Consider the following 21,757-nt stretch of genomic DNA (forward strand, 5'->3'; position numbering starts at 1 on the left):
TCTTAAAAATAACAACCAAGTTGAGATTTCATGTTTCCTTTTATTTGATGTGTATATTCATACGAGTTTGCATCACAATAATAGTGTAATACTTTTCTTTCCTTTTCATGGTTTTAAATTTATGCTGTTCATTCTTCTTACATAATACTAGTCAACACCTAATTAAATGTACCATATGGAGGCTCAAAGAGACGTTCTCGTGGGATGTTGCTTACTGTTTGTTTGGTTTGTTTTTATTCGCATCGACAAAACACATTTTGTGGCAGGTTGAACGTTATTACATGTTTCATAAGGATTTTTTCGTGTTTTCTTCAAATAATCAGTTCTCTGTGAGAGAACAAATTGTTTATGAACTTCTCGTTATTTTGCGACATTGATGGATCTTAAATGCTGATATCTGCAACAAACACCATAATCTAACTTTTATTATGATCTTCAAACGTGATACAATTGCACTCAAAGCCGGCAAGACAAGGACGAGGTAGTAGTAAATTGGACTCGATATGTGGAACGATCGTAGCAAGAATGCTTGTCTGAAATCTGGGTCGTGTTCAGTGAAGATCGATATTCTTAGTGGGGAACAGATGCTCATCCGGACAAATTCGTTCCGCGGACTTGAGAGATTAGTCCAAAACTGTATGTTATAATTCGAGAGGGGGCACCGTCGAATACCCCTTTCTCCGTGCTATTTAAACACCTCCTCATTGAAGACTTACTTGCTTTGTTAACTGTTAGTAAAACTCTGAAAAATTGAGCTGAATGACATGATACATTAAACGACAATATCGAAGCGAGTATCTACTTTTTTTTATGAAACTAGCTGACCCGGCATACTTCGTCCCGCCCAAAATTTGTTTTTTGTTATCAATACCTTCAAACATTCACGTTTTCTTACTAAGCGCAAGTTTATGAGTCCAAACACAGAACTGTTCATTGATCGATATTCTAATCGACCCCGTTGAATTTACCTTTTACTAAAAAAATACTAGTACTTCTATCAAAACTCATCATTATAATATCAGATTATTTTTAAACACAATTCTCGTTTAAGATTTTTCAACCACTTGCAAATAACATGTTTCTCCGTTACATGGAATAAACGTTTTATACAGGAAATATGATAGAACAAAGACAGACCCCTCCCCTCTTCTCCCCTTAGAGAGGGGGAAGGAGTGTGTATTCACCAAAGGAACATTTCGTGCCCTCTAAAATCTTCACATGCCTAATTTAGATCCATTTGCTTGATTAGTTTTCGAGTTATGCAGAAATTTGTGTTTCATTTGTATGACAGCCCATGACAGTGTTTAAATAATTATTTTAGCGAAATAGTTATAGAAATTACGCGCTACACTATATTAATAACATGCGAATATATGTCTTTTTACTTAAAAATATTTACTTTTAGCGTCAAATCCATATACACGGAAAAAAATAGAAATTTCTGTTATGGCTATGATCCATTTCAATGGAAGCAGATTGATTATTCAAAAAGTTTCACAGAAACAATGCAAATTGCACATTGCGATTGTATAGCCGGATTAGGTGAAGTGTGCTCCCATTGAGGCTTTGTGCTTTTTGCAATGAAATGCTGGTCTCGTGATGAAGTAAACTATAATGAATATTCGTGTGCAGATATCCTTAATCGGTGGTTAGTTTCGCCAAAAAAGCAGATGATTATATTGAGATTAAGAACATATTCAGCCAGAAAGATCAATCAATCCTCAGATATGATTTCCGGGTACCTGAATGTTCTGCGGAGAAGTAAAATATGGTTATAAGAAAATTGATCGGAACCGAAGAAAATCCATCAATTGGCTAATTCATGGAAAATACAAGGAATCATTCGAACGTGAGCTCGAGACTCTGTGTCTTGAATCTAGGTCCGAACATGCTTAGAATCCTTTCCTTTTATTTTTTCGATTCAAATCTAGTGGGAAAGTCGCTCAATGAACATCGCGAAATAGGTGCTAGGAAGTTAAGCAATATGCGTCACACAAAAGCTCTTGTTCGGTAAATAGATTGCCTAACTGTTTCACAAAGTTCATGTTAGTTCTATGGAATATTTCGCGCTAATAGAAAGATCACAACTATATTTAAATCATCTACAGGAACGTCGATTGATAATGAACCCGCTTCTGCTGCATAGAAGCTACGAATGTAAACAAAAGATGTTTGCCCAACAGATGCTCTGCATGTATGTGTAGCAAGAGTCCTATTTGTCTAATACCATTCCAACACCAACAAGTATAAGTGCATCCTAAAGAAAGAATGACTAACTTAGAAGTGCTAATACTTTTGCGTGACCAAGCGAAGGCGAAAATTACGTGCATACGATGCCTCATCGAAGTTGCTTCATGGGCGGCGAGTGAAATTCAAAATTCTGCCGCTTGTTTGAAGGTTTACTCGCGAAATTTAGAGAGCTATTTCCAAGAGTGCTTAAGTCTCCATTATCAAGTGATGGCAATGTGTCCTTATGAAAAATATGAACACCAAGATCAGTGGTACGTTAATTTTGAGGAACATTACAACGAGACGTGTATCCTGGTCTACCAACTACCATTGAAGTATCCCACATCAACATTCGATAATGAACCAGAGATTCGTCCGCTTTTCAAAACAAGGTTTGGTGATGTGATCCGAACCTTCATCGACTCTGGAGCAGCTGCTGAGAATCCAACAGAGCTGCCAGAACCCCATGACGATACCGTTAAGAAACGATGGGCCATCCTCGAACGTTGTGAAAGTCGATCCCTTATTTGTTCAACGCAAGCAACCGATCCGATGACAAAATCCGTAACCTTGGTGGAAGGGGCACATGCCGTGATAGGTGCTATCACTGAGAAGTCAACCTGTGAAATGTGTGATATTTTCCGGGCGATTTCCGTTCCTCAACGTAAGGGCAAATTCGGAGAGCTGAAATGTAACTGCAACTCATCACGAACCTGCCAAAAATGTGAAGGTGAGCACCACGCACTGTTGCGTTTTGATGAATCCCTGAATTCCCCGCCAACTGTGGCTATTGCCAATTCCAATCCCACTTCCTATTATGTTTATCCTTTGTTCACACTTGCTACTTCTACATGCTCGGTAAGTGATCCTCGCCTTGGTATTAGCAATGACAAATTCCAGCCATACCTAGCCCACTCAGTATCAACGAAATTCGATCCCATACCAGTTCGTGATTTACCTGAATGGAGATCAGCCGTGATTCTCACCATACTCGTTTGTCCAGAGATACATCCGATTGATTGAACCTCTTTCCGAAAATTCCAAAGAATGTTTGATTGCTTTCTGAGATTTCACCACAACACAGAAACATCAATAGTCGATTTTTTTCCAAAACGGATAATCAAATGAGGAACATATTAAATTATTCCTATCCACCACGAGAAGTTGCTTGGAAGTTTAGTCCGCTCCATGTCCCCGTCATGGATACTGGGCAACTCATGAGTCCAAGTGTGAATCCACCGTCAGATTTGTCAATGCATCACATATAAGCCCGGGAGAAGTATGTTCGCAGCCCAAGCGCGAAGTTTGAGCAAGTGTTCCCTAATTCCAAATTCCATGTCCATCGCCTATCATTTTCTCATACAAATCACTTCTGAAATGCAGTGTGTGGTGCATTACACAATCACAACCAGCAGCGAAACCCGAAGTACATATCAAACGCATACAACTAAAGAAGTGCAAACGAATCGATCCCTACCAATGCAATATTTGCATTCCAAATTCAACCTTCCACCGTGTACGATCGCGTGAATTAATACTTGTGTTTTAGAAGTTTTTCAAGGTGTTTTATCCATGTGTTTAATTCTCCAACAAGCCACATTCCAAAATCCTGAGCTATCAACCCAGGCCTCCTTCACCCGAAGGATCCGCCAATTCCTCAATGGTATGATCCACCACAAACTATCATAAAAACCTTCCCCGGTCCCAGAAATCCCTATATAAAAACTCAAACTTTGACCGCTTTGCGCCACCGTCTCTTAAGTCCTAATGAGCTAATATTTTGCATAGGGTGTTTTTTCGAGGTGGTGAACATTTTTTATGAAGTAACTTTAAAATTAGAGATGACCATTTTCATTGGCACCCTAACGTATACGTATCGAATACAAATAGGATTTTGGAAATTTCTTGGTGTACCCAAACTACTAAATTCCCTTAACGATCGTTATATAACACTCGGTGCAACATTTACTGGCCACTGGTCTCCACTGTTCCACAACAGCTTCGGACCTTTAAACCGTTCAAAGTCTGGTTTGACGTTTGGCGCTTTTCACCACTTCGTTGCTGCATCTGCTACATCCTTTTTCGACGGCACATATCTCCATTCATTCACGCTGATATCTGTTAGGATTTTTTCAATGCGTGAAGCAACAAATTGCTCGTAACAGCGATCCTGAGAGTTGATCTATGATAGCACAGTCCTCGAGTCCGACCAAAACACTTTCCTGATATTGAATGTTGAATATTGAATGCCCTTCCGTACCAAACTGCTACAATCCTACACCCAAAACTGCTGCTTGTAGTTCCACTCGTGGTATTGATCTAGGTTTGATGAGGATGATCTTCCTATCAGCTACTAGCTGTAGCATACGCTGAATGCTGTGAGTTGGCAGAAAAGTATTGTAAACCAGGCTGAACGTTCTATAGCTGAAATGTCAAAATAAATCGAGAGCTAGAGCCTCTTGAGTTTGAAAGCCAACGCGAATAGACGTGTTTCATTTATAACCCGAAAATATAAAAGTGGCGAACATTCCACTTCGCCTTGCTGATCTACGGTGGGAAAGTATGCTACTGCAGCGGACGCTACCTCACTCGCATCGACGAATACGTCATACGTCATCTACGTCAGTGCAAGACGGAGGCAATTTCTTTGACGGAAAATTCCCCCGACCAGAACGGGAATCGAACCCGAACCCCCGGCATGTTAGGTTTGACGCTAACCACTCTGCCACGGGAGCACAGGGGAAATGCCTGCAAGATCATATTGTGAACGTGAACGAGAGTGAATTATTCAGAAAAAAGTTCAATCGGCAATCACTGCCCGGAATAGATTCCGTTCGATAGAGCGAAAAGGACCTGACATAGTAAACGCGATGCGAACGCGATTTCAATGCGGCGAAACTGTGTGTGGAGTGTTTTGCCGCGAGTGAATTCAAGTGATGGTAGCCAGACGATTTATCTATAAATATCTTCACAACCGATCTCATCGAACAAAAATAAAAATTGAGTTGTTAAGAGAAAAAGTAACCAAATGCCACTGAAAAAATGTTTCATTTGCTGAAGGTACAGATTTTTGGTTGAAGCTTTTTTGAGAAAAATACAATTTATTATTAAATATCATATATCTCACAATTCAACTGTTTACATAATGAAGATGTGTTATCATATCAGGCATTCTTGTGCTGGGTTGTTTACATGTGGAACCATTTGAGAAGAACAAATTAGACCAACCAAAACGGGGAACAGAGTGCGTTTGGACTATGTTCGCCATTTCAACATTACTCGATTGTTTATCTAAAGAAAAATAAAATGTTATTCATTGTGATAGATGCGTAGAAATATTTCCTATCAATTGATGTAAACATCTTTGCGATCTATTAAGAAATGCTCGAGTTATAAGCGTTCGAAATCTTTCATTTTTTTCCACATGTTCGGCGTCTAGATATTCATTTTACCCCCTATATTTTCCGGTTAGACGTAGTTCTACGTCAAAAAAACATTTCATTACACTTTTGATGAATGTTCGTATCTTTCTACGGATATCTTCCATTATAATTTGGACTCTCTGTTGATCAACCTTAGCGGCCATTATATTCCACGATCTCTTGATGTTTTTAGCATTCCGAGTCACTTTGGCAGCTTTCTTCAATTTCCGCATGACAATTGCCCAATATTTTTCGGTGGAATTGGGGCCAATTGGCCCTTTTCAAAACAAAACAGATCAATTTTTACAGTCGAAAGATATAGGTTTTCCGAAAAACTTACTGTCAGAAGATTTCAGATACGTCTACTACGACTGCTGCTATAAAATGAACAGTGATTCAGGATTATAACTGAATTAAAGCTTAACATGTATTATTTGTTTTTGAAAATTTGAAAGGCCTGTTAATACAGTGAAAACACTTGTTAAAACGTTCACCCCGATGTCCACAAAACGTGTTTTTTTCTGTTTCATTCGTCATGTAGTCGTATAGCGTACAATACGTTCAGATTCCTATGTTAATGTTTGTTGAGTTTAATAGTTTTGTACAATGTGCATCTCGTTCCCCTTCTCGCCGAACGTGACGATTCCCGTGTAAAACACAACTTCTACCCTATCCCAACATTATGTTTACTAAAATTGTTATTCTTTCACAATTAGATACTGTTTGTGTTTCGTTAGAATGTACAACTTTTGATCGTTGATCTTTTTTTTTCAATATTGGCGGTAGTGGTTTAGTAATTCGGAAACATTTCAAAACATGGCCCGTCCACTCGGTGATGAAACCCAAGGTTTACTGTTGTTTAGATATATGTATGTTTTTTTTTCAATTACTGCATTATTGTTTTTAGCTGCTTGTTTCCCGAGAGCGTCAAAGTTCAGCTCGAATACCAAATTACCAATGTTTTGAAAATCGGACTAATTTGTGAGAGATGTTTGTTTGTTTTGTTTTGCAACGAGAGTTTTTGAAGGTTTACACACTTACAAAAGAATTTTCCGCTATTCTGTAAGCTACTGGAATGGTGTTATCGATTTTCTGTTTATTTTATGATGCTTATCGCTAGTAACATTTTCCAACACTTGACTAATGACAAAATGATTCGTAATAGTAAATTGGTTGTGTTATTCGCTACCTTTTTCTGTTACATTTCACCGACAGATGCAAGTTGTTGATAATTGTTGTTTTATTTAAAGTAAAAGATGTTAATATTTTTTATACACAAGGCACATAGAGATAGAAAAAGTTGATTTTTCATCGTTATCAATATACTCGTCCAAAGTGTTTGGATAGTTACAAGTGCATATTACCCAATTTATGTTGTTCAATGTTTTCACAGCATCGTAAGTGTTTTATTCGTTTAAGAGATAAAACGAAATAAAAACTTATTTGTGAAACTAGAAAACAAAAATAAAGAAAACAAGTAATAAGAAGACAAGAAACATATTTTGCACATATTGGAAATTAGTTAGATAACGTGCAAACAAAACAATTGAATGTAAGCAATCGAAAGATAAATTGAATGTCCACAAACATTCGTTGATTGTCGCTTGGATGAAAGGAAAGGAAACAAAAGAGCGGAAATAAAAATAAATAAATTTGTTTATTTATACTTCAGAGTATACGAATAACATTACAGTCGAGAGTTGATAAATATCTATGATTATGCTAACTCCAGAGATTCTTTTTATCATGCCCTTCTGGTCGACATTTCGCTATAAATTCACAATCCGTTAAGTATCACCGTCGTATAGTAATTCCCACATCCTGCTATTCCACCAAATATGGTTCGACTGTCGTCTGTTTCGTCCCTAGTGGCTCAAACACTCAATTTCCGTAATATGTTCTACAGCATAGCTCTGTGGTTAAAGTTAGAGTATATTTCATATACATGTTATCGACTGTTGTTTAACCCCCACCCATGTATGAAAGATCATAGCTACGCAAAAGGCGGGTGGGTTTTGCAATTCTTCCATGTCGCTGTCACTGATCTGTTCAGTTCCAGCATCGAAAAGACATTCAATTCAAATAGTGCGTTGCGGTTTTGTTTGGTTTCCATTACCTTAGTAATTACAAGGAGTCTTAGTTGTCTAGGTTTATAATTAATGTTATGTTTTCTTCCAATACTTTAACTACAACAAACACGTCAACACTGAATACAACTGAATAATATGAATAATATGATTCTTATTGGCTTTGTGATTCCACTTAATTTATTTAGCCCGTGCCTTCCTTTCTGGGAAAAGAAATTGAGATGTTGGCCTTAACTCGAATTGCTATGTGCATGGTTTCGCACAAACAAGCAGATTAAGAAAGTTGTTTAAAAATAAAGCTACTTTCAACATTATCAACATTATTAAGAGACTGTTAAAAACAGTTGTGAAATATCCTCATAAATTTCTTCTTCAGATCTTAAGTCAAATATTGTCTAAAGATATTTTTTCACTAACAAAAACAAAATACCAGAATTCGGCCTACAAATATTACTCAATAGTCTACTCAATATCCCTTCCCAGAAAAACCGCCTCAAAACTTGTTCCAATGGATGTTTTCAATAGTTCTTCCATAAATACCTCCAATGATACAACTCTAATTTGTCTACCGGTTTCCCTATGTTTTCCAAATTCCATACTACCCTAAATATCGTGGTTTGTTACTGTTTCTAATCATTGTGCTTACCCGTCAACGAGTTCCATGTTTTATCTTGTGTTCTCCAATTTCCTATGGTTAGTTAAAGTTACTAGGTTCTCCGTGGTTAAAGCAAACGCACAAAACGTTCATCGTCAGCCCGTTTCCCGCCGTTGTTCGCATGCTCATAAAATCAATTATACTTGCGCGTAGGTTGACAATACAAGACAAACACGTACAGAACCCAACAATGCACCGTGGCCCAAACATTCAGATAGAAGTAAATAAACTCTAATTAGGCCAACAATTTCCGTTCCTCGGAAATAAATGGAATAACTTTTTTTTTGTGCGGAAAATACATCTACAAATGACTTGTCACACTCCACAACGGGGGGCCACTCTTTAGTACATATTCGGATGCGGAATCCCAATTCTCAATTCCCTAGACGCTAAATGACTAGCTTAGACTTATCACTCCAGCTGCACGTGAGTATTGTTAACGTTGTTCTCGTGTGAGTTCGAGGAAGAAACAGATTTGGTGATGGCGACGGTGCCGCCGCCGCTACCCGCGCTGGCACAGAGATTTCCGCTTGAGATCGACGTTGTCGGCACGGTGCCGACCGAGGAGCAGCTGGTGGTGCTGTTGCTGGTGTTGAGATGGGCCAGAAACGTTTCCGAGATGCACGCCTGAGATTCGGTCTCCTTCTCGAGCATCAGCCTCGCCTACAAGTGGAAGGGAAGGGATATCACGGAAGGACGTACTTTGAGTTATTATGATAAAATTATTTGTAATTACCTTTGCTCGATGTTCCTCCAGTCCTTTTTTGACCTGGTCATGCTGTCGCTGGAGGTCATCACGCTTCCGTTCGTAGGAGGCTGTCAAACGGACGCGTTCAGTTACTCCTTTCTCCACAAGCGTTGAGTCCACTTCGCGCTTCATTCTGGGATTAACCGTGATACAAGAATTATTTCAAAATGTTGAATTTGACTAACATTTACTACTATTGAAAGGTTTGCCAAATAGTACCCCTAAAATGTAGTCTCATATATGTGAAATTGAATATAGAATTACGAAGGAACTAAATGGAATTTAGGAAGTCTTTGGATTATAATATGACATGATTTCGCGAGTGTTTAATTTCATGATGTCGCATTATAAAGAAAACATGGTTGCCTCCCATCATGACAATAGGGTTTAATGCTTCTTTGGTCTTGGGTCCCTAGCCCAACAGATACAAAGGACGGCATATATACGAAACGAAACTGTTAGGAATGAGGTGATTCCAATGGCAATTGCGGCAGATTGTAAATACCGCGACTAGAATTGATGTATCGAAAGAACTCCTTTCGAAATTCGCAAATCATTAGAAATGAAACCATGACATCATAAAAATGCACAACCAAAGATAAATCCACCCATTTAGAACAATTAGGGGAAATAAGGGTAAAACCGACAATTTTTGATTGATTTTTCCAGTTAGAAGCAATTTTTTGCTAATTTTCCAATGTCACCCTTGTGATTTCTTACGTTTCGAGTTACCCTACAGCTGCGGAAACCGGTTTGCTTTCAAAACAAACAACAAAACAGAACCAGTCAGCAAATAGGCGTTTGTCCGTGAAAAAAAATTCGCTAGTAAATTATTAATGTTTTAGTCGTCGAATTTTGAAAAAAAATTCTATACTTCTGTTAGCCTAAATCATTTTAGATCATTGTTCAGTGTATTTTGTGAGACGGTAGGTGGTTTTGTTGCTTATCTATGCTCGAAAACTTACTTTGTTTTGAAATATCGAGTCCATTCGGAGTAACACCGACACATTCAGTCAGGGTAAAACCGACACCTGGTTTGTGTTTCACTGACAGGAAAAATGCGTCCTTACTTTTTGTAGATGCCTCGTGTTTATATGTGTTTATATCAATGTTGGTGATTGACGAGAGAATCGACGAAAGCATCCAACTTTTGACGTAGGACTACGTCTAACCGGAAGATATAGGGGGTGGAATGGAAATCTAGGCACTGAACAAGTAGGAAAAAATGCAAGATTTGGAACGCTTATAACTCGAGCATTTCTCAATAGATCGCAAAGGTTTTTGCATCAATTGATAGGAAATATATCTACGCATCTATCATAACGAATAAAATTTCATTTTTCTTGAGATAAATAATTGAATAATTGTGAAATATCAAGCATTGTCCAAATACACTATGTGCCCATTTTTGATTGGTCCATTTTGTGCTCCTCAAATCGTACCGACCAAAACGGGCAACCAGAGCAGCAGCGAAATAGAATGAAGCACGATTGGAAAGGAAAAAGAAAAAAATGAACGAAACATCGGTCGCAGTCTCACACATGCGTAATTCTCGAGCCAGCCAGTCAGCTTAAAAATCCCCGCTCCGCTGCCGTAACGATCATTCTCATCCGAACCGTACACCACATCGTTTCGCATCACCTCACATCAACAAACCAACACAAGCAGCCATGGTTGGATATGGCAAAGGAGGAAAAGTGAAGGGAAAGGCAAAATCCCGCTCGAACCTTGATCTGGACTTCCCGCTCGTGTTGATCTGGAGTTCCCCGCAAGGGTAGCTAGGCCGAGCGCGTTAGTACCAGTGTACCAGTCCACCTAGCCGGCGTTATATAGCTTCGGCCGCCGAAGTGATCGAGTTAGCTGGCAAAGCTGCTCGCGACGATAAGAAAACCTGCATTCGGAACAGAACACATTCGGTTCGGTGGACATCAAGATAACAACAGGCAGTTGCAGCGAGTGGCGAGTGGCAAACGCAATCGCAAAACGGCATCAGGTAGCAGAAGAAAAAAGTTTGTTCTTTATACAAACTGCTTTGGCGGCAAATCCAGAACAAGGCGGCATCGAGGGCGTTCGAAATGTTTTTTTTTCAAAACCACGAGTACTAAGTTTTCTAAATTGGAACCATTCCATAAAACAAGGCGCTTTTCAGGGCCATTAAACCTTCCAAAAAAGAGTTTAGGAAATAAAGTTCAATGCTTTCTAAAACATTATCCAAAATAATAATAAAACACAAATTGATGTTTTCATAATTTGTTTGCCAGGATTTGATGAGTATGTGAATTTGGCAGTTGTTCTGAGCTTATTGATAGTTGGGGACTTTCCTGATTATTCAATTTTCACCAATTCTTAATATGTTTCCAGATTTAAAGTACAGTAATCTACAATTAGTTCGACATTTAGCTAATTGGACGGACATGTAATGCGACTTATTTAGTTGGACATTTTTGTAAACATAGAGATCCAAATTATGACCCCACATTGATAGTCGACACTGTACCACTGTCATCGCAAATGTTCAATTACAGGTTAAAATTACCTCCAATCCGGCACTGAGTGGTGGTAATGCGACGTGCCATTGAATGTAATTCACTGTAAAATATGTCACAAGCTGGATGGGAAGAAATTTTCCAACTGTGAAAGCTGTGGCGAGTGGCAAATACAATCGCTAAACAGAAAGGTTTAGCCGAACAAGATGGGGATATCGAGTGATAACAAAACAATAAACTCTTTAGACTTTTTGTGATCCTGAAAAGGACCTTTTTTAGCCTGTATGTGAATCCAACGAGCGAACAAATCGTAATGAATGTATTTTTTTGCCATCGCTCCCTTTTAACGCTCATTCGTTCGTCTCGTTGGACCCGCCCCTTTGGCTGAGTCTGCCGATTTGTCTCTATCCTGTGAGTGTGTACCGCTAGAGTATAAAACACGCGGACCCCAAAAAAATATCTTATTTTCGTTCAAACCGTAAACCCGTGTGGTTGTACGGCATCGGCATCGTGTACTCAACAAAGGAGGAAAAGAGAAGGGAAAGGCAAAATCCCGCTCGAACCGTGGTGGTCTGCAATTTCCCGTAGGTGTATCCGCCAATTGCACCGGAAAAGGTAGCTAGGTCGAGCGCGTTAGTACCTGTGTACCAGTCCACCTAGCCGGCGTTATATAGTTTCGGCCGCCGGAGTGATCGAGTTAGCTGGCAAAGCTGCTCGCGACGATAAGAAAACCTGCATTCGGAACAGAATACATTCGGTTCGGCGGACATCAAGACAACAGGCAGTTGCAGCGAATGGCGAGTGGCAAACGCAATCGCAAAACGGCATCAGGTAGCAGAAGAAAAAAGTTTGTTCTTTATACAAACTGCTTTGGCGGCAAATCCAGAACAAGGCGGCATCGAGGGCGTTCGAAATGGTTTTTTTTCAAAACCACGAGTACTAAGTTTTCTAAATTGGAACCATTCCATAAAACAAGGCGCTTTTCAGGGCCATTAAACCTTCCAAAAAAGAGTTTAGGAAATAAAGTTCAATGCTTTCTAAAACATTATCCAAAATAATAATAAAACACAAATTGATGTTTTCATAATTTGTTTGCCAGGATTTGATGAGTATGTGAATTTGGCAGTTGTTCTGAGCTTATTGATAGTTGGGGACTTTCCTGATTATTCAATTTTCACCAATTCTTAAATTGTTTCCAGATTTAAAGTACAGTAATCTACAATTAGTTCGACATTTAGCTAATTGGACGGACATGTAATGTGACTTATTTAGTTGGACATTTTTGTAAACATAGAGATCCAAATTATGACCCCACATTGAAAGTCGACACTGTACCACTGTCATCGCAAATGTTCAATTACAGGTTAAAATTACCTCCAATCCGACACTGAGTAGTGGTAATGCGACGTGTCATTGAATGTAATTTACTGTAAAATATATCACAAGCTGGATGGGAAGAAATTTTCCAACTGTGAAAGCTGTGGCGAGTGACAACAAATCGCTAAACAGGAAGGTTTAGCCGAACAAGATGGGAATATCGAGTGATAACAAAAACACAACACCAAAGGTTCTTTTCAGAACCATCAACATATTCATAAAGAGTAAACAGTAAACTAATCCATTTTTCAGGTAGATAGGTAGGTATTCACGTAGGTGAAGAAAATAAAACAATATATTTAAAATATATATTTAACAAAAGCTGTCCCCTTTGTATAGTCCTACGTCACTCCGGTTATGTCCCCGACATTACCCACCCGTCTTTTTTTTCAGTATTTGAAAACAGCTTCTTCAATCAATGTGTTGGTCTCGCATCATACGATACCACTCAGTGAGTGAACGAATCCCAACATGTGGTAGACAAATTCATTCTTTCTCGTGGGTTGAACGTACAGCAGCTCTGTCGGCCAATGATTCACTCTTAGGCGTCGTGCACAAATTACGTAACGCGAGTAGGGGAGGGAGGAGGCGGGTCAAGATTTCGTTACTTAATGTGACATAGGGGGGTGGGGGAGGGGGGTTAGCCGTGATCGTTACGTAAAGAAATTCAATTTTTATTCCTAAATAAATTCACAGGCCCCTATATGCTTTAGCAGCTAGTTTCGATTCTGAGACCGAATGAGGTGTGTTTCCTGAGCCAAGATAAATCACGTGTTTTAATGGATTTAACAGCAGTCAGTAAGCAAGCACCGATAGATGCATCTCGAACAGAGTTACAATATCTACATAATAATCTGTATTTCTACATATTTTTTAGACTGTATTTTTTTAGAGTTTCATACAAAATTAACAGATTTTTCAAAATAACGTTGCAATAATGGCTTTAGGTTGATGATATTTTCCCCATCTCACCTATTTTATTCATATAGCGTTATAATAAATAAATAACATCGTTTATCCTTTTCCTACTAAAGTACAGAGAATATAAATTCGAAAAGTGCATTCATACTGTCGGGGAAATTAGTTTCCTTTTGAAGTATATTTTTCAAATGGATTGGAAATGCACATTTCAAAGCAAAAAGAAGGGATCAAATCAGTTCAGGAAATATTAAAGCTCGAACCCAAAATACTGCATTCGCCCGCTCTCACTGAAATCCGACTTTAAAAATAACCTAAAAAGATTCAACTACGACCGAAATCCTATTTTCCTGTGCTTTGAACTAGTTTTTGCTATTGATTGTTAAATTAAACAAAACACACTGAAACACCTGAGTTCACTCAGATAAATTCGGACAGCAGAAGATTTTATCTTACTTTTTTGTGTAATATATGACAAGAATACATCAAATCTGATATTCCAGCGAACATAACAATAAATTTTAGAACCATCTGCTGAACCATCAAATTGTTGGACGAATAAAGTTTGACTATCAAATAGAAATTTAAATAGAACCATACTCGATAAAATTGTTTAGAATGAAAAAATCCTGTTCTGTCCTTATCCTCAGCATTAGCTATATAGTAATTTTATGTACCCTGCTCAAGCGTTAACAGTTTTCCAGTTCAGCCTTCAGCATTTTTAGCATTACGTAATTTGGGCACGACGCCTTAATCGATCGGATTTGTGTGCGGATGAGACAGAGAAGGATCGCCAAGCGATAATTTTCCCGTGATTGCACTCATTTGAACAATTATCATACCGACAGCAAGCGTTTTAGGGGCAAATGCAGCAAATGTCTGTATATTGTGATGCATATCGTACAAACATTTTTTTATGAGCAGGGATTTGTAATATGGCTAATTGTATATGCGATAAAATATGTCAAGTTTTGTAAATGCTTGTGGCACAGTAGTTTGTTTTAGCAACATTAAAGGAAATTATAAAACCACCAGCTGGTAAATTTTAACGACAAAAATCAGAACCACACGGCTAACGTAAAGAAGAAAACATCGAATAAAAAAAAGTCTGGTGCATCAACTATGCACAGTTTTCGCATAGAATGTTTCTTTTTTAAAATACAGTTATTCAAGAAAATAAATGAGATTCTAATATAAATCCGAAAGAATATTTCACACAATCAAATAACGTTACGTTCCAGATTGTATCCACTACTTCTCCCAACAGAACGTCATTCATTTTAAGAACCATTATGTCTTTAATCTTATTTTACTCACGCAAACGGTCTCCCAGACCGATAATCAATAATTTTGTTTTGAAATGAAATGACTCTAAAAACTGAGTGAAGGCGAAGAATACATATTTTCTGGAGTTTCTTTATTCAATTATATCTGTTTCTTTAAATAAATACCAATAATTTTAATACTAGTCGAGAAAGAGTAAATACAGGTCGGACGCAATTACCCGGAAACTCGATTATCCCAAATTTTAGACTCGATTATCCGGAGCATTTTGGTTTTGATTTTTTTGTTATCAAAAATTTTGTTAATTTGTTAATATACTTTAGAAATATGATTATTTGAACAAAATTGAATGTAGTTAGGTAAAGGAGAGGGCTGGAGAAGGGGTTCTTCCATACAACTAGTTCCGATTATCCGCAGTAGATTTATATACGTTGGAATTTCCAAATTTAAGCGGGTAGTATACCCCCTTAAAAGTATGAGAATTTGGCAATTTTCTTTTACGAGAAAAAAAAATTACTATGATTAATCAGATATCATAGTTTTATTAGGTACATATTACACAAGCTTTAGGTATTTTACGGTTTCTAAAAAACTGAAACTTTGACGGCTGTGCGACATTAGTAAATAAAGTCCGATTGAGCTGAAATTTTGCATAGAGAATTTTTTCTACATTTTGCAGGTATTTTCCTAGTCAATCAATTTCTGCAGAATCGAAAGTATGCGTTCTTTCACAACCGAAAACGGGATATCAACATTTTCCATGACTTCACAATGGAATCTTGGATAATCGAGTCCGACCTGTACTACAATTTCAAATAAACAAAGAACATCGAAAAATTATTTTCATTCAAGATTACAAAACTTGGAACTGTCTTTAGGGATGATAATCAGAGAGAGGATACACTTACTTCACCACCAATCAAATAAAACGAAACCAAAAAGACGAAACTGTATTAAATCTAACACGCGAGGCTACGATAACTTTTGGGAATGTTTCATACATACAAACTATATTTCAAATATACAACCAATAAACAAAACGTTCAATTTGATTAAAAAAAAATTGTTTTGTGTTAATGAGGAATTAATGATTTTTTTCAAATATCTGGAATCCGGTCGGATACTGGATAGTTACCAGATATCCGTTTCATCTCTAGTCGAGAGTGAGCAGTCTGAGGAACTGATCATCCATTGCAGACCATTGAACATAACGATTTTTCCAAAGATTTGGTGTTTTTGCGGACGCCATCAAAGTCCAGCATGAGTCCAGTTACAAAACTAGAGGGACAAGATCTTCATGAGGATGCATCGTATGCCTTTTCGAAATTTACAACAAATCAGCCTCACCAGCATGTAATCAACAACCCATCCCCTCTTAGATGATGCCTACACACTACAAGTTCGCATTTGACAATTCGTATTATAATAAATATTAGACAAGCAAAACTTGAAGTATTTATAGATTGCGTTTCGAAGGTTATATTTAGTTTCTTTTTGGTAAGCAAACTGAACCCTAATCCCTTTTCTTTTAAAAGTTATTACACGACAACTATTAGGTGCGCACCTGCGTATATTATCAATGCCCACTGCACATCGAAAAGTTACATTTTCATCACACTTCACTTGTTCTACTAGTTGTAGAATTTTTTTGCCCTGCGATTCATTTCTTTTCTGAGAGCGACACAAATTTATCGCAAAGCGATTCGATCTGGAGCTCCGAGGCTTAGTACACAATCGGATCTGGAAACGAAAGTAAAGCGACGGCAGAAACTAACGAACGAATCATCAAATGCTTGTATCATCGATCATCATCGCTTGTATCATCGATGAACCCGCGCACAGTTACCAAGCGATGAATCTCCCGGACCAGGAGCGGAAATTAGTCCTTCATCTGCTTGATCCTGAAAACCGCCTGGTTTCTGTATTGACCAGAAAAAAAGTGAAACATTATTCTTTCAATACGTAAAACATAAATATTGGCTGAGATTTTTAGACCAGAATCCAACTATGTCAGCGGCGAGAGCTTTGGGTTTAATCACCCACTAGTGAACAGCTTTTTCTTGCAGTTAAAATACGTGAATTGGTTTGCTTTTTTATTACTCAAAATCTGAGCAATCCAATTACATATAATTTACAACCATCCCCCTCTACCCTCTTAAAGTGTCTACATAGTACAGTGGAACCCCGATTATCCGCGAAAGCAAGTTCCATAGTAATTCTATAGAGCTTCCCAAAATTTGTCAGTGAGATGTAGGCGCTTGCTCTTTTGTTTTGGTCATAGCTTTCATATTATCTGACCACTGGTGCACACGACCTTGCAGATGGATAGTTCAATGCTTACTGTATCGATAGAACATAGTGTTCATGCTGAATTATCTTTATTTCGTGTACACACCTCGTTTGTAGCCAGACTATTTCGCGGATAATCGGGGTTCTACTGTATATAGATAGTCTCTTGATACTATGAAATTATTGTATCAAGGTTATATTGTTTTCTCTAGAGGTGTCGGTTTTACCCCGACAGGGTGTCGATATCACCCGCACTCCTATTAATTTCACTCAAAAACATCAATTTTTGTATTCTATCAAATTCGAGTTCTACTCATAAAATGATCAACAGATACGATAGAATGGTTCATGAATAGTTGGAGTGATGTTCTATAACGATTTGAAGTCGAAGTCGTCGTTTTCCCCTATCACGCTAATTGAAGGATCGTGAACGAAAAATAGATTATCACATATGCTACAGTAATCTCTCAAATATTCTAGAAAAGCTATGTAGGGGAAATGGGGGGAATTTAGACCCCTAAGCAAATCGCCTAATATTTCCAAACCAATACAGGCTAAATAAAAAATATCACATTGCACGAGGGTCGTTCAAAAAATAAGTTTCAGTGCCTCAGAAATCGCGGAAAAATAAAGTTAGGACAGAAAACAAGGTGATTTTCGTAATCTACGTTTTATTTCCTATTTTTCTACATAATCGCCGTAACGTTCGAGGCATTTTTCATGCACGAGTTTTTCTATTCCGAGCGCGAAGAGCTAGCGTCCAACTTTTTGAAGTACGATGTAACTGCGTCACGAATTTCTTCAGTGTTATCGAATCGTTGACCGCCGAACGGCATGTTGATATTCTAGACATAACTGTCCCATCATGTATTTTTTGTAGGTTCATAATAAATTAATCGGTTCAAGTACAAGAATTTTATGTCACGCTTTCAGCAGAGCTAATGTATTCATTCCTGGTATGGAAGAACGAACTAATTCTCAAACAAAAAAAGACGGGTGGGTAATGTCGGGGACATAACCGGAGTGACGTAGGACTATACAAAGGGGACAGCTTTTGTTAAATATATATTTTAAATATATTGTTTTATTTTCTTCACCTACGTGAATACCTACCTATCTACCTGAAAAATGGATTAGTTTACTGTTTACTCTTTATGAATATGTTGATGGTTCTGAAAAGAACCTTTGGTGTTGTGTTTTTGTTATCACTCGATATTCCCATCTTGTTCGGCTAAACCTTCCTGTTTAGCGATTTGTTGTCACTCGCCACAGCTTTCACAGTTGGAAAATTTCTTCCCATCCAGCTTGTGATATATTTTACAGTAAATTACATTCAATGACACGTCGCATTACCACTACTCAGTGTCGGATTGGAGGTAATTTTAACCTGTAATTGAACATTTGCGATGACAGTGGTACAGTGTCGACTTTCAATGTGGGATCATAATTTGGATCTCTATGTTTACAAAAATGTCCAACTAAATAAGTCACATAACATGTCCGTCCAATTAGCTAAATGTCGAACTAATTGTAGATTACTGTGCTTTCAATCTGGAAACAATTTAAGAATTGGTGAAAATTGAATAATTAGGAAAGTCCCCAACTATCAATAAGCTCAGAACAACTGCCAAATTCACATACTCATCAAATCCTGGCAAACAAATTATGAAAACATCAATTTGTGTTTTATTATTATTTCGGATAATGTTTTAGAAAGCATTGAACTTTATTTCCTAAACTCTTTTTTGGAAGGTTTAATGGCTCTGAAAAGCGCCTTGTTTTATGGAATGGTTCCAATTTAGAAAACTTAGTACTCGTGGTTTTGAAAAAAACCATTTCGAACGCCCTCGATGCCGCCTTGTTCTGGATTTGCCACCAAAGCAGTTTGTATAAAGAACAAACTTTTTTCTTCTGCTACCTGATGCCGTTTTGCGATTGCGTTTGCCACTCGCCACTCGCTGCAACTGCCTGTTGTCTTGATGTCCGCCGAACCGAATGTGTTATGTTCCGAATGTGTTATGTTCCGAATGCAGGTTTTCTTATCGTCGCGAGCAGCTTTGCCAGCTAACTCGATCACTCCGGCGGCCGAAACTATATAACGCCGGCTAGGTGGACTGGTACACAGGTACTAACGCGCTCGACCTAGCTACCTTTTCCGGTGCAATAGACGGATACACCTACGGGAAATTGCAGACCACCACGGTTCGAGCGGGATTTTGCCTTTCCCTTCTCTTTTCCTCCTTTGTTGAGTACACGATGCCGATGCCGTACAACCACACGGGTTTACGGTTTGAAAGAAAATAAGATATTTTTTTGGGGTCCGCGTGTTTTATACTCTAGCGGTACACACTCACAGGATAGAGACAAATCGGCAGACTCAGCCAAAGGGGCGGGTCCAACGAGACGAACGAATGAGCGTTAAAAGGGAGCGATGGCAAAAAAATACATTCATTACGATTTGTTCGCTCGTTGGATTCACATACAGGCTAAAAAAGGTCCTTTTCAGGATCACAAAAAGTCTAAAGAGTTTATTGTTTTGTTATCACTCGATATCCCCATCTTGTTCGGCTAAACCTTTCTGTTTAGCGATTGTATTTGCCACTCGCCACAGCTTTCACAGTTGGAAAATTTCTTCCCATCCAGCTTGTGACATATTTTACAGTGAATTACATTCAATGGCACGTCGCATTACCACCACTCAGTGCCGGATTGGAGGTAATTTTAACCTGTAATTGAACATTTGCGATGACAGTGGTACAGTGTCGACTTTCAATGTGGGGTCATAATTTGGATCTCTATGTTTACAAAAATGTCCAACTAAATAAGTCGCATTACATGTCCGTCCAATTAGCTAAATGTCGAACTAATTGTAGATTACTGTACTTTAAATCTGGAAACAATTGGTGAAAATTAAATAATCAGGAAAGTCCCCAACTATCAATAAGCTCAGAACAACTGCCAAATTCACATACTCATCAGATCCTGGCAAACAAATTATGAAAACATCAATTTGTGTTTTATTATTATTTTGGATAATGTTTTAGAAAGCATTGAACTTTATTTCCTAAACTCTTTTTTGGAAGGTTTAATGGCCCTGAAAAGCGCCTTGTTTTATGGAATGGTTCCAATTTAGAAAACTTAGTACTCGTGGTTTTGAAAAAAACCATTTCGAACGCCCTCGATGCCGCCTTGTTCTGGATTTGCCGCCAAAGCTGTTTGTATAAAGAACAAACTTTTTTCTTCTGCTACCTGATGCCGTTTTGCGATTGCGTTTGCCACTCGCCACTCGCTGCAACTGCCTGTTGTTATCTTGATGTCCACCGAACCGAATGTGTTCTGTTCCGAATGCAGGTTTTCTTATCGTCGCGAGCAGCTTTGCCAGCTAACTCGATCACTTCGGCGGCCGAAGCTATATAACGCCGGCTAGGTGGACTGGTACACTGGTACTAACGCGCTCGGCCTAGCTACCCTTGCGGGGAACTCCAGATCAACACGAGCGGGAACTCCAGATCAAGGTTCGAGCGGGATTTTGCCTTTCCCTTCACTTTTCCTCCTTTGCCATATCCAACCATGGCTGCTTGTGTTGGTTTGTTGATGTGAGGTGATGCGAAACGATGTGGTGTACGGTTCGGATGAGAATGATCGTTACGGCAGCGGAGCGGGGATTTTTAAGCTGACTGGCTGGCTCGAGAATTACGCATGTGTGAGACTGCGACCGATGTTTCGTTCATTTTTTTCTTTTTCCTTTCCAATCGTGCTTCATTCTATTTCGCTGCTGCTCTGGTTGCCCGTTTTGGTCGGTACGATTTGAGGAGCACAAAATGGACCAATCAAAAATGGGCACATAGTGTATTTGGAGAATGCTTGATATTTCACAATTATTCAATTATTTATCTCAAGAAAAATGAAATGTTATTCGTTATGATAGATGCGTAGATATATTTCCTATCAATTGATGCAAAAACCTTTGCGATCTATTGAGAAATGCTCGAGTTATAAGCGTTCCAAATCTTGCATTTTTTCCTACTTGTTCAGTGCCTAGATTTCCATTTCACCCCCTATATCTTCCGGTTAGACGTAGTCCTACGTCAAAAAAACAGATCCAGTAAACCAGTTAGAACCAGTTAGCGAATGCCTAACAACAATGAGATTTATATTCTGCAAAGGTGTTGCAGATCACTCCTTTCCTTATAAAACGATGAAACTTTATACAAACGATTTTTATGCACAATCTTTCGGAAAAACATAAAAAACGTATTGTT

The 21,757-nt window shown here is 38.3% G+C and overlaps 1 protein-coding gene across 2 annotated transcripts in view; it reads right to left on the minus strand.

Moving 5' to 3' along the window:
* Positions 1–20: 20 nt before the first annotated feature.
* LOC129777142 (1-phosphatidylinositol 4,5-bisphosphate phosphodiesterase classes I and II) overlaps positions 21–21,757 on the minus strand; it is a 339,666-nt gene continuing 317,929 nt past the window's right edge. For both annotated transcript variants that reach the window (XM_055783222.1, XM_055783221.1), the window contains exons 18-19: positions 9,130–9,274; positions 21–9,056 (exon numbers count right to left, since the gene is read on the minus strand). In XM_055783222.1, the coding sequence (XP_055639197.1) occupies positions 8,805–9,056; positions 9,130–9,274 (397 nt within the window). In that variant the 3' untranslated portion in view covers positions 21–8,804. The remainder of the gene's footprint in view (positions 9,057–9,129; positions 9,275–21,757) is intronic.

The sequence above is a fragment of the Toxorhynchites rutilus genome, chromosome 3 (assembly GCF_029784135.1).
Source record: "Toxorhynchites rutilus septentrionalis strain SRP chromosome 3, ASM2978413v1, whole genome shotgun sequence".
Classification (NCBI taxonomy): Eukaryota; Metazoa; Arthropoda; class Insecta; order Diptera; family Culicidae; genus Toxorhynchites; species Toxorhynchites rutilus.